This window comes from Macaca thibetana, chromosome 7, assembly GCF_024542745.1.
Source record: "Macaca thibetana thibetana isolate TM-01 chromosome 7, ASM2454274v1, whole genome shotgun sequence".
Lineage (NCBI taxonomy): Eukaryota > Metazoa > Chordata > Mammalia > Primates > Cercopithecidae > Macaca > Macaca thibetana.
In genome coordinates this window covers 56,608,892-56,625,979 of record NC_065584.1, presented here as the reverse complement: position 1 = coordinate 56,625,979, position 17,088 = coordinate 56,608,892, and the positions used below count along the sequence as shown (strand labels likewise).

The following is a 17,088-nucleotide window of genomic DNA, read 5'->3' as shown; positions in this document are numbered from 1 at the left end:
ATTCTCTGGATACCACCTTCTATACTAATGTTATTAATTTACCCACACTGGCAACTCATCATTTCAAAGGCAAGTCTGAGGCTTTGAGTTTTTAATCAAGAAAAGGATCATTTAGGCCTTTAAATAAAACACACACCTGTTTTTAGGAAGTCTTGAGGTTTTTAACAGTAAAGCTGTGAAATTTCTGTTCTAGAAGTGTGAATATCATCAATGCTTTATCAATAAACATGGAGTGAAATATGCAAAGCATGCTCTTAATGTATAGAATACTGTATCCCCGTACAGAGAAGTTAATGAAAGAAGAAATTCAAGACATTGGGAGAGAGAAGCATATTGGGCAGTCCCAACCACACAGGAGAACATTTACCACTGAAGGCGCGTTGCAATAAGAGTGAAGCAGTATGATGTGTTGTAGGATGTGAAGTGTAGCAAAGTATAGTGGATTACTCCATCCTCCTCAAAGTATGAGTTAGGTGCCTTCTGGAGGTAAGAGGTGTCACCCGTATCTGGGTTGAGGCAAAGAGTACTAAGGAAGTTCTGAGACTGACTTTGATTGGCATTGCCAAAGTGAGTAGGGAGCTGTTCAGGGGTGTGACCCCTAACTAAGAGGAACTCCAGCTGTGTGTGGAGCTTCCTCGTGATTCCATGGGTAGCCTGGGAACCCTATCCCATACAGTCTCTCTTGTGATTTTTGCTCCTACATGGTGGGAAGCAGAAGACTGCAAAATAATGCCAAATGAAACTCTGAAAGGAATTCATCATTCATGATGGGCTTGTAATCAATCATAATTGTGGTTAAATAATTAGAATTGGTTTCTACAGACTTCTGCTGAGGGCAACAGAAGGCTTCAAGTTGTTCCAGTGTGCCTAATTTTTCCAAATGTCTTCATTGTAATGGAATAACTGAGTTATTTGCCATTAGTTTTACAGGGATTGAGGTGGTTCTTGGCTTGAATTAGTTGCTTTTTCTTTCTAGTAATGACTGTAGCCAGTCAAATGGTATATATTTTTAATTTTTTTGTGAGCTGGAATTGTCTTCCTTCCTTCCTTCCTTTCTTTCTCCCTCTCTCTTTCCCTCCCTCCCTTTTTTCTTTCCCTCTTTCTTTCCTTCCTCCCTCCCCCTTTCCTTCCTTTCCTTTCCTTTCTTTTCCTTTCTTTTCCTTTCCCTTCCTTCCCTTTTTTCTTTCCCTCTTTCTTTCCTTCCTCCCTCCACCTTTCCTTCCTTTCCTTTCTTTTCCTTTCCCTTCCCTCCCTCCCTCCCTCCCTCCCTTCCTTCCTTCCTTCCTTCCTTCCTCTCTCTCTTTCTTTCTTTTCTTTCTTTCTTTCCTCTCTCTCATCTGAATCAAAGGATGATTTGCCTGTTATAAAACAATGACAAAATAGCTGCAGTAAGCAGTTCATATGCCAATAATATCCATAATGTAAATTTGTGTTCTTAATATGCAATATAATTAATTTTTGGCAAACATAATGGGATCATAACAGGCAATACATGATAAATAATAACAAAGATAATGGTGAAAATAATGATAATTATTTTAACAAAATGCAAAGGTTACATTAGGCCTCAAAATCAAGCATTCTACAGGTAACTACAATTGGCATACGGAGGTCCTCAGTAAATATTAATATGAAGACTGTGTAACACGGTAAGCTTTATCATCAGCCCTCAGCATCCTTGCTGAATAATTTTGTTGGTATGTTAAATTTACCAACCACACATGGTAACTGAAAACTAGAATTTTTCCCCAGAATCATTTGGAATAACTGTAACATTTTTTTTAAAGATCTTTCAGGATCTTAGTGTTCAAAGGTAATCAAGAAAATACATATCGCCTCTTACTATTCAATGTGTGAATTCATTCTAAAATATTAGAGAGCACACATTTAAGACAATTTCAGAGTTACGCCAAATTGTGAATGTTACATAAACAAAAATAATTTCTAGATATGTCTTTGGGCTTATCAAGAGAAAGTGGCATATGTAAAGTTTCTGAAGAAAGCATAGATCTCATTAATGGCACAATTTAGTTTAAGTGTTGTCATAAATCCCCTGTGAGGAGCACAGATAGGAAATTTAAGGCTTTCTTCAGCTACAGCAGACCTGGGAAGGATGTTAACACAATGGACAGACCAAGACAAAACACCCGGGGGTCCAGTGTGCTCTGCTGACTGTTGGAATATTGCCCAAGTAGCTCCAAATAAGAGTTAGTAATATTTTTCTTGGAAGCTCAAAAACACTTCTTCCCTCAGTAGCTTTCTGACATTCGCATTAGTTCACTACATTTGGAAAACAGATATTTGGTTCCCAGCATTTTATCAAACCACAGAGTAGGATTAACTATAATTTACATTTCAAACCGTTTTCCTCAAACATGCCCACATCTGCATATGTCTCAGAAGCTGTTTTGTTTTTGTTAGCTCACCAAACTTTGTGAACTATTTTATACAATGATCAATTACGAATTCATGCCACTAAAGAATCTCCCAGGTTCATGGATAATAACACCAGTGTATGGGCTAATTCTAGACTATGGACTATGGTATCATAGAAAACAAGCCCCTGGAAACTTTTCTTCAGTGTGTTGAACGAAACCATATTTCCAGTCATTCTCTCTCGATCACAACATAATAGTTAATACACATTAAAGATCGTGCTAAGTGCTTTGCAATGCCCTGTGAGGTACCACTTCTAGCCTTATTTTACAGACAGATGAAATAAATTTTTGAGTCAAAGACTTGCTCAAGGTGAGAAACCTAGTAAGTGAGAAAGTGTGTCCTCTCACTCCAGCCTCTATGACACAGAACATGGGCTCTTTACTACTCAGTTCCATCTTACTTCAGAACCAGAACTATTAAATCTGTTCAAGCAATCAGTGCTTTCAGAGAGGGACATGAGTAGATTATAAAGACTGTGTAAATACACACTCACTTTCCAGCATCCTTAGTTTTTTGGATTGCTCTAGGAGAGAGATGCCAGAAAAATACACACACAATTCCTCTCTTTGTCAGGAAAAAGCAGGCCCTCAGAGAACTCAGCCAAAGGGAAGCGGAAGAACATAAGATTACCCCTGCAGGACAGTGAGTGATGGGTTAGCCAACAAAGATAGAAAGAAGTACTGTGCTTGGCAAGTGATGTCTATAAAAGGCCAGTGTTTTCTCACAAACCTGAGTAGCAACAGAAGTGACAAGAAAGGGAAAAGGCAGGGGGAGAGAAGGAGAGCGAGCGAGCCGTGGAGGCCTGTATCAGTGGTCATGACGGTGTGAGTGGCACTGGTGGCTGTTTTTGGAAGCAATGACAGATATAATCAGCTGAAAACAGCAGAGAAACAAATCACTCGTGACAGAAGACAGAACAGCTTTGCTGCTGTGGGGGATGGCCAGCCACCTGTCTCTGGTTTCTGCAGTCCTTTGAGGTCTGGGCAGGAAACTCCAGCCTGGGCAGGGTGGAATGAGGGCAGGCAGCTGCCTCTGCTCAGCAGCCCCCAAATGCATCCGCATGCCCTGCCGGGGCAGCCCAGCCAGTACAGATGGACCATCAGAGGAGGGAAGAGGACATAGTCACGCGATGTGGCATCCCAGGGATGCGTGAAAGCCATTCCTGGGCAATGACATCTGCAGCTACAGCACAGTCCTTAACTGATTTTCTCACAGTCCTGTTCTGCAGAGGCAGCACGGAGCAGGAGGGCAAAGGGGGCTTCTCATGCCTTCTGCCATTCTTTGATAGGGATAAATGATGCATTCTCAATCGTCAAAAAATTCCCCCTTCCCTCCAGATTGCTGCCTTTATGTCTCTCCCATATAGAAAAACTGGAGTTGCCCTACCATCACCATGGGACTGTCCCAAACTGTTCACCATATTCTTTTAAAAAGTGCCGGGAAGTGTTTTCGATGTTTCAAAAAAGACATTTCCATTAAGAAAAAAGTTAAAATGTTATGGCTAGGTACTTAAATAGTTGGTCCACTATTTAGTGGGGCAAACTGTTCAGTTTCATTTCCCAAAGACATTTGTGGTTTTATTTTATACAGTTCTATGTGATTCAAATGATATTTTGAGGACTGCTATAACAATAAAAGTTTGGGTTTCTGAAGGGTGCTCAAATTGAAGGGCTACAGTGACAGTTTTTTAGCCATGTTAGGCCAGGTGCTGGATACAGAAAACATCCATTGGTCCTCAGGCCTAACCGGATGGACCAAGACCACAGTGCACATGTGCTAATCACCCTCTTCTTCCCTGACAGCTTTGCCGATTCCTGCAGGTAGGAATGTAAGTGGTCATTAACACACACTTCCTATAATTTGGACTGCTCAGGTGCCAGCTCTTGTTACTCTGTGACCATTTTAGCTGCATGTAATTTTGCCCTGTCACAACTTCTGTGACATTGGGCACCTCTCTGTGACCATTTTAGCTGCAAGTAATTTTGCCCTGTCACAACTTCTGTGACATTGGGCACCTCTCTCCTGGAAGCCCACTCTCTACCTGTGTTGGGGTCAGCTGTGGGTATAACTTATCTCTTCCATTGAACTGTAAACTCCATAAGGGCAGGACTCCTTCTGAGCCACCTTCATTTCCCTCCCTCCTCCTGCTCCCCTGCCCAGCACTATGAGCATATGGTCAGACCTCATTTCCCCCTTCATCCTAAGCCATGCCAACACTGCACACTACATACCCACCACCCGCCAGTAGCCACTCTGAGGCCTGCTGGCCACATGTGTGGGCCTCAGCTGATTGTCTACTGCTGGACCCCTTCTGGTTGGCTCTTCTCATCCACTCATCCTTCCTCTCACATCTTGTTGCCCTGCACCAATGGGGCGATAGATGGAATATCAGATGTCTCCTAGAGGACCAGTCCTGCCAATAGGGTCCCATTCTTATAGCCAATTGATTCCACCGTGTCATGACAAAATTCTGTGCAGCTTCCAACTATAAAGTTCACTTGAGAAGTTAAGACAAATCATGTTGATTTTCTAGAAAGTACAGATTCTATTTCTCAATTCAAAAGTATATTTTTGCCTCTGTATGGTCACTCTATCTAAAATTTCCACCCCCATCCCCAGTACACACTATCCTCTTATTCTACTTTTAAAATTTTTCTTAGCACTTTTTTACTAATGTACTCCACATTTTACTTACTTATTGCTATGGTTTCAATATATCCTCCAAAACCCATGTTGAAATTTAATTGCCATTATAAAAGTATTAAGAGGTGGAGCCTTTAAGGAGTGATTAGGACATGAGGCCCCTGCCTTCATGAATGGATGAATGCTATTATCTTGGGGGAGGGTTAATTATCATGGGAGTGGGCTCCCACTTAAAGGTTGAAGTTTGGCCCTTATTCTCTTGTTTCCCATGCTCGCCTGTCCTTCTGCCTTATGCCATGGGACGATGCAGCATGAAGGCCCTCACCAGAAGCCAACACCATGCTTTTGGACTTCCCCGCCTCCAGAACCAAGAGCTAAATATAATTCAATTATTTATAATCACCCAGTCTGTGGGATTCTGTTATACCAACATAAAATGGAGGAAGACACTTATTTATTATTTATCCCTCCTGATAGAATGTAAGTTGCATAAAGGCAAGAATTTTGATTTATTTATTATTCCTATGTCCACAGCAGTTCCTGGCTGAGAAAAGTCACTCAACGAACATTATTTGGGTAAATGAAGGAGTAAGCAGTGAATGAAGAGATGTGCCTGCTCCTTTCTGGCCAGACCACTGGCTACCCAAGGCTGTGGGCATCCTCTCCTTCTGTCCATGGGAAGGAATTCTCCCAGCCTGTCCATCATGCCTCCCAGGAGCCTGGCTTGTTGGCTTTATGCTCTTCCCATGATGCAGTACTTACCTTCAGCTTGTGCTCATGCTCCTTGTTGACGCGGGCCAGCAGCTGGGCTTTTCTTCTGTTGAGGGCATCGATGAGGGCATCGCATTGGGCCACCAGACAGGCTTCAAACTCCACACTGTTCTCCTGTGTAATAGAGCACATTTCTCAACTGCAAGGTGCTGGGTGCCTCAGGCTGCCAGAGAAAACAGAGCTCCCCCATCCTGCTGAAGGGAATGAAAAGGAACTCTGTCCACAATGCACATTTGGTAATTTTTTAAAAAATAACTGGACAAACTTTATTCTACACTGGTCATGTTTTGCTTTAAATTTAGATTAAAAGGATAAATATTTATCGCTTAAATTTATCAAAAGGAAGTCATCTCCACAATTTGAATTATATTAAGTAAAACAAAGCTATAGTTTATAGAGTTGTGTATGAATGCTTTTGAAGGCCACATATGTCCAGCTACGTATGATGGAAGCTGGCATTCAAAAAGGCAATGAGGAGGGAGTGGGGCATTGCTGAGGTATGAGAAATCATTAAATTCAAAGGAATAAAGAAGAAAAAGGATGGCACTGGTCTTCAATGTTAACAATAATCCAATGAGAACAGAAGTTTATAAGATACAAGAATAATGGGTAAAAGTACTTGCCCCTTTCATTAAGGAAAGCAAATAGTAGGCAGACAAAAACAATCAATGTGTGTAACAGGGATCACCCTGCCATAAAAATCAGATATGACCCAACACCTTGCAGGAGAAAGGCAACTTCATGCTAAATGAATTATAGCTTCCCTTTGATGTTTAAATTAAATGCTGGATATAACATTTTTATTTGATTTAAATCTGTACATGCCATAAACATTTATTTCAAGCAATTCTTTCGATGAGTTATACTCTGTTATTAAGGATAAGCCTTTCAATGAGTAACATATGCAATTGTGATTCTTAAACCATAATCTGAAAAAAAAGTAATTTACAGTAAATGAAAGCTAAATACTCACATATACATTAGTAGTACTTAAAAAGCACCACCCAGTTGAGGAAACTGTAAACTTTTGGGGGCTGGCAAGGAAGGCACAAATTTAATTTATTTAAGGCACAAATTTTAATTTATTACCAAAGTCATAAAGAACTGTGTCTCTTTATGTAATAATCAACTGGTAGGCATTTAGTAATTGTTTTCAAATGCAAGGTCTTCGTATAAGGAATGTGTTAGTAATTGCTTGAGCAATGCTAAATTTTGGCTTTCAGGGCAATTGCTTTTGAACTCTCAGAGAAGGCCCTTGGAAAACATCATTTAAGAGCTCTCTGTGCCACATGAAGGGTAATATTGGAGGGTGGGGTGAGGGCAAACCTTCCCCTTGTAAGCTCTGTCACTGATTTAGAGCAGAAAGAAAGCTTTGCTCTGATGAAGAGGCCTGGGCAGAAGCAAGCCTGGGGCTGCACATTTTATGCCAGCAGAGTAAAGAAAGAACTGATTGATAAACTCTATTGCTTTGGAAAACAGAAGGAAGTATACAAAACTGCTAGGCTGTTAGGGAATCAAAAGTTTAACATGGGCATGTGTGCCAAAAAAAGGCAAAGAAATTAGTGTGTAATTCTTTGAAAGGGTGGCTTACATTTAAAAATCCATTTCTGCCTTGACATGGTTAAATATGAACTTAGTCAACTTACTGGAGGCCAGGTTATTTCTGTGAGACAAACCTCAAAACATAAGAATGCTAAACAGTACACAGGGTCATTATTTTAGTGTTTCATACAGTCTATGGTTTTTCTCCTTCAGCTATAGTGGAGAATTTATGAGCTCTTAAATGCTGGTTGAACTGCTGGTCATTGTGTCTAGATAAAGCAATCTGAAATTGGAGTTGCCAGGGGATCGTGGTTGAAAAATATTTAAATGTCTAAGCAGAGGAGAAGCATTATTGTGTGTCAGGGAAGAAGAAAAGAAGAAAGAAAGGCAGAAAGGGAGGAAGAAAAAAAGAGGAAGAAGGAACAAGGGAGGAATGAAAAAGAAAACAAAGGAAGGCAGGAAGGAAATAAAGGAAGGAAGAAAAAAAGAGAAAACCGTGACCTGTTACCATTAAATGATACAATTATTACAAGGTGTTTTGGAAACCTACAGGGCTTTACCAACTTAGCAATAAGGATCCTGAATTTACAAAGAAACAGGCCTCTTTCTGAATATTCAGTAGTAGAGAATTAGGACCTCAGTGTGGAAGACAGGAACCAGTTGGAAAATCAGGCTGTGTTTCCGGCTTGTTGGCAAAAAGCAACTACCTTAAGAAGGGGTATCTTTGAAGCTGATCTCTGTGTGTGTTTGTATGTAAAGAACAACAACAACAACAAAGTAGGAATTTTCCCACAACACATAAAAGTCAAAAAGGAGAAGGAAACTCTCCCGCCACACAGTTACGTATTAACCCACGGGTTTCCTTGTGTCCCAGGTAACACCCGTACCTGGATCTGCTGGACCATGTTGCGGAGCTGCACCAGAAACTCCTTGGCTTCTTTGGCCCTGTCTGACAGTCCGTTCAGCGCCTGGGAGAGCTGGCTCTGCAAAGACAAAGAAGGAAGCCATGAAGCTATAATCACAGGAAGCAGCAACAAGGCCACACAGGTGTTTTCAGTGAGACTCAAAACTGGAGAGTCATCAGCCTCCTCAGATTCCTCTTGTCTGACGTTAGACCTTTTTGCTGGCATTTGTATGGGTAGATTCCGGTGTCCAAACTCCCTGGGCTCCTGAGTAGTTTCTCCTTGGAAGCAGTGAACACTTCTGGCCACAGCAGTCAAAGGCCCTCACCAGCCAATATCAACCTAGAATTTCTTCATCTCCTTCACTGATTAACTAAGCAATCATTTATTGAATACATATTATTTGCTAAGGACTAAAAAAGAAAAACAAAATAGTGAGTCAGATGATCTAATTCTTATCAACGTTACTTAGCACCAAGGGCTATTGGTCTGGGATTAGGGCAGAAAGAATGAAGAGAGTCAATAACAGGATGAAGGAAGGGGTAGGTATTGGTGTGATCCTCTGTGATCACTTAAATATAATCACAAATTCAAAGGGCAGGACGACATTCCACTCCCGCCTCACCCATGTCCTCTTCCTTCTCCCAAGTACAGCCCTACTGCCCTAGCACATTTGTGTCCTTTCCACACTAGCCTCCTACACCAAGGCTTACTCTCTTTCTTTCTTCCCACACCACCCCATCCATATGAGGAGGCAGTTCTGCTGGGTTGGCAAGGTGTCCAGGTAGGTACTTGCTCTTCCAGCCTCCTCGTCTGCTGGGGTGGCTGTGGTACACAATCCTGATGGACGAGACCTCAGTGGAAGTCTGCTGGGGACTGAAGGGGTCTGGGAAAGCTTTTGTGTTTCTGCTGATACGGAACCACTGTGATTGATGCAGCCTCTCCCCTGTGGTTCCTGACTTTAGGATGGATGTAATGTCTTCTGGCTCACATGAGGAGAAGGCCAATAGGGTATGGGTGGAGGGATGGGAGGGGAAGGAGCCGGGTTCTGACGACATCTTTGAGCAGCTGAGCCAGCACCTGAAACCTTCACCACTAGCTTTCTTGTTATGCGAGAACAATTAACTCCTATTTAAGTCACTGTTCTGGAGTTTTCTATTGCTAGCAGGAATTTATATCAAGTATCACTGTACTTGATACAAATTCCTTCCCCTCCTAGCAGTCTGGGTCTACCCTTCCGTACCTCAGGTACAGAGACAGACTCCCTTTCCTGCACTGCCTTCTTTGCAAACTAAAGCCTATTCTCCTTGCCAACACAATGATTCATCTACCCTTTCCTTTCTGTAAAAGGACAGAACCTTAAAATTATATCTCTTGGTGCTGTGAATGCTTTTCTCTTATATTTGTCTTTTAAATACAAAGTTGGACACTGACTGTCTAAAAATATGCACACCAAATGCTTGGTTGAGGCAATGTAGGATGGTAGAAAGAACATAGGCTTTGAAAGGTTGCAGATTCTTGCTCTATCCCCTACTAAGTGTGACCTTGAGAAAGTTACCTTTGTCTGAATTACTCCAATGGAAAAGATGGAAAGAATAGTAATACTTTGTAGTTGGGTTATGGTAAGGGTTGAATGCATTAATCAATGTGAAAGCTCCTGCTAGTTAAAGGAATAATTCTGAATTCAGAAATGCCGCCAGTTACTGGCTGTTCAACCCTTTATACATAGTTTTACCTCATCCATAAAATGAGAGGAAGAGTACTATTCTTGGGTTTTGTGGGCATTGCATAAGATACTATATCTAAAGCCCAGAACTCTACTACCCTACTGGTGCACAGTGCATGATGCTTGCTGATTGTTAACTCTTTTTTTTTTTTTTTTTTTTTTTGAGACAGAGTCTCACTCTCTCACCCAGGCTGAAGTGCAATTGTGCGATCTTGGCTCACTGCAATCTCTGCCTCCCGGGTTCAAGCAATTCTCCTGCCTCAGCCTCCTGAATAGCTAGGATTACAGCAGTGCACCACCACACCGAGTGAATTTGGGTTTCTCCATGTTGGCCAGGCTGGTCTCGAACTCCTGACCTCAGGTGATCTGCCCATCTCGACCTCCCAAAGTGCTGGGATTACAGGTGTGAACCACCGCGCCTGACCAGCTGTTAACTCTTATTTGCTTTCTTCATTCTTGCTCACACAAACACCTGCTGACTGGGGGGATTCGCAGGACAGATTCCTGGAACATGGTCTATTGGAGAACATTTTTGATCACCTGTACTTGGCTCTGTGTATTCAGGCTCCAAGAGGCAAGACCAACACAAGTAAGATAAAGCTCAAAGTGAGCCTACAGCTGCAAAATTCTTTATGATTGGGTCTCAGCTACAACACTATTTGCAGTAAAAGTTTCTCCTCAATAACTATTAATATTTCCAGGAGCCCAAGGGATAAAAGAGGGAAAATGGGTCTCATTTGGAAGAGCAGGCAATAACATGAGATACATATTTTAAAGAAAAAAATTTTTTTCATTGTTACTTTAGAACTCATATCTTTTTTTTCCTGAATGAGTAAAAGTTTGCTGGACTACCATAGTTTTCTTCCTCTTTTTATTATAACCTATGTTTAGTAACCACACTTAGATGTTTCAGTACAGAAGCAAAATTGACTTGGTTACACAGAAGCAAGGCTGCCTGGCATCTTGTATTCCAACCTTGCAATTAATTGTGTCTGTATAAGTCAGACTTGATACCCATAAAGATTTTTTGACCAGGTGCTGCTGTATACTTAGAAATACAATTATTCCTAGTAGTAGACAAAGAGTTCTGGTCCCATTTAGTCCCAGGATTTTATATGACAAAGCAATAAGTGAACTGCATAAATCAATTTATTTCCAATTTCCTCTTTGTGTTTATGTTCAGTCCCAAGAATGCCTTCTACCTGGCTGTTGATTGTTCTGGTATTTGATAAACAATTGCATTATAAGATAAAGATCTAGAAATCATTCTCTTAAGCTTTGTCCACTTGTAGAAACTGAGGAGACAATGAAAAATCCTGGAAGACTATCAGTAGAAAGTGCTCTTATTGTAAGGATTTATATGCACATTGTTTTTATAGGATGGTGTTTTGATCACATTTATAAGCTCCATCTGATGTAGAAGAACATTATTATTGACTGATTTTGTTTCCCAGATGCATTTAAATTCCTACTCTGTGCTAACAAAGATGTTCTGTATTCAGGACCACAGAGCAGCGCTGGAAATTTATGACCAGAACAATGAAGATGCAAATATGTAGTACGTGTTTTCATCACGGCATCTTTGGCGGTACAAGCAGTCATTTAAGGGAGAAAAGTACAGTTCTAAAGCTGTTTATAATGCCTAAGCAGTGACATTCAGATGTCTTGGATATTCATTTTCTAGGTACTGAAAAGGTGTCACGATCTGAAGGTGAGTGAGAGGAGAAAAATGACGCAGCTGAAGCCCTGATCTCGTCAAGTTGTTCTCGGCTGGGAGCATGCTGAGGATCACCGAGGTCTCCCAGAAAGATGACAAGTTGTTCAAGCCTGAAGGAGAGAAACAAAGAACTCTGCCTCCTCCTTCCCTCCTTGTGTGGCTTTCACTCTCAGCTTCCACCCTGACCCTGGCTCCCCTTGCCTCCCCAGGAGGGAGAGATCAGGCACTTACCCTGGGAGAGACTGTGGAGGACGTTTCAGGACCTACTTCTCACTCTCAGCAAATGGGTAATGCAATTCAATCCATCCCGCCCAGCGCCTCACTTGCCCAAGCTGCTGAGCATGCTCAGGCAGAAGACAGTGTCTTCTTTCCATTTCCCACTGTAAACACTCTTCACCTGGCCTTTTCCCCTCAATTCACCATGAATATTGGATAGAGATAAACTGGGACAAATGAAAAGAAGCTTTCTGGCTGTCTGGGATCTGAAGTTACAGGCTCAGGATGGGTCAAAAAGGGTCACTGGAAGAGTTGGTACAGAACAGATGAGGCGGCAAACAAGCACCGGCAGCTTGATGGCCCAGAAAACGACCCAGCTGTCTCCCTGGGCGTGGAGCACCTTCTGGTGCTGTATCACAGTGCACGCCATTCAGGCACCGCAACACCGCTGGGCCCAGGAGCCAAAGCCCACTCCCGCTCCTTCCCAGGTTCAAAGGTAAACACAACACTCACGAAAACAGTGACCATTGATGTAGTGGGACTTTGAGGGAAGGCTGCCCAGGAGAATAACAGTTTTTCTAATGAAATATTGATCTCTGAGTCACATTACTCAGTGATTACTCATTGCCGGTTACTCAGTACATTACTGACATGGCACAATTAAAAAGTGTAAGAAAGAAATTCTAATAATTCTAATACATTGGTCATTTCTTATGAGCCAGGAACTCTGATGAGTGCTTTCAGTGCAATCCCAATCACCTCCCTGCCATTTTGCAGAGGTGCCAAGAGGATACCCCTGAGTGAAGGTTTCACCATTCACTTACGGAACAGCTGGAACACAAACCCTCATGTGATGGCAAACTCATGCTCTTTGCTCCAGCCTCCCAAAAAAAGAGAATTCTCTCACCCTCACAGGCCAAAACAATTGTTTAATGGTTTAATCCATGGTGAGGGCATGTACAACCAGAGAAGGTGAGTGGATGACTATGATTGATTATGAGGGGGTCTGATTATGCTTAGCAGCCAGATAGTATGGACATTACAGCATGACTAGTTAGCCTATGAAACGTTCAACTTTTTTCCTGCATGAAGTTTTCTGGTGAATTTGAAAAAGTCCCCTGACTGAGAGAGGAGTCTCATGGAGAAGGGAAAAAGCTTTGAATTCAGGTCCACTGCCAACTTTTTCAACTACTGGCCTAAGATCTTGGGCAGAAATTGGGTGAAGTGGGAATGAAGTAAAGGAAGGAGACCTCACAGAGTGACTGGTACTTGGGGAACCATCAAGCTGAGCTGCCCAAGGGGCCTGATTCCCCTTCTAGGAAAAATTTCTATTCCTTCTGCCTGCACCTTTAGTGCCTGCAAGAATGGATCCCTTCTCTGCTTTCTCTGGTGCTGGAAGATCCTGGATATATCCCAACCCCAGTTCACTACAGTCAGATGGACAGGAGTCCTCCAAGACCAGCTGGTCTGGAGATGTCAACTTATCTCTAAGCCCAGCAAAGAGCTGGGGCAGTGAACAGGCTATGATTTGCAAAAGAGTAGCTGGGCCTGGGAATGGAAGCACACAGTATAGGGACAAAGGGTGTGTGTGTGTATGAGTGTGCATATGCATGTGAGTGTGTGAAAGTCTATGTATATGTGGGTAAGAATGTGAGTTTATGAGTGTATAAGTGTGTAAGAATGTGTATGCGTATATATGTGATTGTATGTGAGATACGCCATCAGTGGAGTATGGTGAGGCTCTTGGCTTTGGGCAAGGCTGGTATCAGAGGAATCTTATGGGTAGGGATTTGCTCCATTAAACTGTTGCTTACTGTTAATTGGTTGTAAGAAAGATTCAAGGCTGGCCGCGGTGGCTCATGCTTGTAATCCCAGCACTTTGGGAGGCAGAGACAAGCGGATCATTTGAGGCCAGGGGTTCAAGATCAGCCTGGCCAACATGGTGAAACTTTGTCTCTACTAAAAATACAAAAAATTATCCAGGCATGGTGGCGGGCACCTGTAATTCCAGCTACTCAGTAGGCCTAGGCTTGAGACTCACTTGAACCCGAGAGGCAGAAGTTGCAGTGAGCTGGGATTGCACCATTGCACTCCAGCCTGGGCAACAAGAATGAAACTGCTTCAAAAAAAAGAAAGGAAGGAAGGAAGGAAGATTCTATCCTTGACCAAGTTATAGCCAGGGTCCTCTGGGCCCTCTTCTCACTTAGGCCTCAACCTTGGCCTATAAAGACTTGAAGAAACACTGACACAGTTTCTAACAGATCAAGGCTGAATTCCTAAGATGACCGCAGCCTCCCTTAAAGTACCTGCCTGAAAAAATCCAAGGCTGCCAAAAGAATTTGATGTTGTTCCATTGAACACCTGAAGAAAGGGACTCTATCTGCCAGTCTCTGTGAGGGGGTAGGGGTCTAACTTCAATAAGCAGACGTTAGCAAACCCAGATGGATTTCATACAGACCAATTTTCTCCTTCCTCATTTTTGGAATTTTTTCACTTCTGTGACTCTGAGCCCCTGCCCAATCCCTTTCCTATTCCCTCATTCCTCTGGTAAAGTGCCCAGTTACCTCTGTACAAATCGAAGTTGAGTTCAGTTCATGATGTACTCTTTTCCCTGTTGCAACAATATACTGATTAAAATCTGTCCTTTTTATGCATTAAAATCTGTCCTTACCACTTTAACTAGTGTCCAACTAGTTAGTGACAGTTGCTACCCCTGCCTCTGACCCAGGGAGAGCGGGGCAATCTCTGGGCAATGAGCTGACCCTTCAGCAGGCAAAAGTTACCTTGAAGGATAAGTGAGGTAGCACATCACTAAGGATGCAAATGTTGATAGATTACACTAGGAATTGCTCTTGTCCACAGGGAACTAACTGCCTTACTCAAAGCTACGTCCCCTTCTGGGGATGTCCCATGGCAAGTAAATGGCTGGGGCCCCCTTGTTTCAATTTTGGGACAACCCTGAAGAACCATCCCAGATCTAGAACTTCTAGTTGGATTGGTTGAGGTCACTGCAGGTTAGCTTCAGCCTCAGTTCAATCCTGGCTTCCTCACTTCCAGGTGAATCTACCAAGAGCACTCAACAACTAACCATCTCTCAAGAGTCTGTGTCCAGGGAACCCAATCTAAAATATTAAGTTTCAGTTTCCTCGTCTGCAACATGGGGATAATAACAGAACCTACATCATAGGACTACCATGAGGATTACATGAAATCACATATATAAAGTTCTACACAATGTCTAGCATATTGTTAAAATTCAATAAGTAGTACAGGTTGAATATCCCTGTTTTGAAAATCCAAAATCTGAAATATTTCAATGAAGTTTTCCTTTGAGCATCTTGTCAGCATTCAAAAAGTTGGGAATTTTGGAGCACTTCAGATTTTAGATTTTTGGATTAGTGATCCTCCACTGGTAAGTAAAATGTAAATATACCAGAATCTGCAAAACTCAAAGTCTGAAACACTACTGGTCCTAATCATTTTGGATAAGAGATACTCAACCAATGTTACTTTTATTTATTTATTTTTGAGATGGAGTCTTGCTCTCTTGCCCAGGCTGAAGTGCAGTGGTATGATCTCAGCTCACTGCAACTTCCGCCTCCCAGGTTCAAGAGATTCTCCTGCCTCAGCCTCTTGAGAAGCTGGGACTACAGGTGTGTGCCACCGCACCCAGCTAATTTTTGTATTTTTAGCAGAGACGAGGTTTCACCATATTGGTCATGCTGGTCTTGAACTCCTGACCTTGTGATCTGCCTGCCTCGGCCTCCCAAAGGGCTGGGATAACAGGTGTGAGCCACTGTACCTGGCCCAATGATATTTTTGTAGTAAGAATAAAGTTAAAATATACATACATAAATCAGTAAAACACTCTTGTCATACCACATCTTGACTTAGGGTTTGGTCAACTACAATTATTCAAACAGTGAGGTAGACTGTAGTATTGTTCAGAACAATTTGCTCTGGCCCCATTTTGTCACATGACTTGCAGTGCCTCCTGCAGATGGAGCATGTGTCCCTACCCCCTTGTCATCCTTGGCCATATGGCTTGCTTTTTAGCCTAAAGAGGCACTGTGATTTTCTGCTAGCTCTTTTGCTCTTCCTCTTTGTCACAAGAATCAGTGGTGTGCTGATAAACCAGCTCTCAAAAAACAAAAATCAAAACAAATTTTTATTTGTAGAAATCATCTATTTATTTTAGAATATTATAGATCCAGCAGATAAATAATAAACAAGAATACAGGTTATCTGGATAATCCAATTAACAAGTTCAGTTGTATTTATATGAATGTGTTCCAAAGGTTTATATTATGCATATTCTCTTTATATTATATATAGAAGAGAATACACCCCTTGAATGTTTACCAAAAGCTATCATATACATGTATCTGTCCACAAAATAAGTATAAATGCTAAAGAATAGAGATTCTGTGAACTAGATGCTCTGACCATAATCTATTAAAACTGGTAATCCATGACTTTTCACTTCCTATTCAACAGGCCACCTGAATTTTCTGAATTGTTTTCCAGTTTTTGCTTCTAAGGCTTCTTGGTGGTAAAGCCCACCTTGATTACAAACAGTCATCAACAGCGAGAAAATCCACATTTGTTTAACACACACTTAGATAGCACTCTATGTGCCAGGACCACTTCTAAGTGCTTCACAAATAAACCCTGTGAGAATTTAGGCCTTAATTAGGAAAAAAGCAATAAGAAGTTTTTGAAAAAGGGTCCCTTCTCCCCCACATACTGATAACTTTAAGAGGTAAAAATTTAAACATGAGATTCCATTCTTTGCTTATCAGATTACAAAAACAAAACACAAATGAAAATATTCAGAGTGACACACAGGAAAGAAGTACTCTCATCACTTTCAGCAGGAGTGTGCATTGGATTGACCACTCAGAGGGACATTTTGGGAGTAGGATTTTTTAAAATCCTCTATTTTGAAAGTTTAATGCAGTTTCACTTCGGGAAACAGGAATAATCAAGAATGTTTTCAAATCTTTGCTACATGAATTTCATTTCAACTCTTTGCAACAAGAAGGAAACAAATTATTCTAAAATAGGAGATTAATTAAATAAATTATAGAGAACTATACAGTGACTTACACTACAGTTTAGCAGTTAATAGC

The 17,088-nt window shown here is 41.7% G+C and overlaps 2 protein-coding genes across 10 annotated transcripts in view; one reads left to right on the top strand and one right to left on the bottom strand.

Annotated features, from left to right (window-relative positions):
- Positions 1-17,088, top strand: part of TMX1 (thioredoxin related transmembrane protein 1) — a 332,759-nt gene that overhangs the window by 94,887 nt on the left and 220,784 nt on the right. The window lies entirely within an intron of this gene.
- TRIM9 (tripartite motif containing 9) overlaps positions 1-17,088 on the bottom strand; it is a 264,325-nt gene that overhangs the window by 42,449 nt on the left and 204,788 nt on the right. For all 9 annotated transcript variants that reach the window (XM_050796881.1, XM_050796883.1, XM_050796884.1 and 6 more), the window contains exons 3-4: positions 8,283-8,378; positions 5,845-5,967 (exon numbers count right to left, since the gene is read on the bottom strand). In XM_050796881.1, the coding sequence (XP_050652838.1) occupies positions 5,845-5,967; positions 8,283-8,378 (219 nt within the window). The remainder of the gene's footprint in view (positions 1-5,844; positions 5,968-8,282; positions 8,379-17,088) is intronic.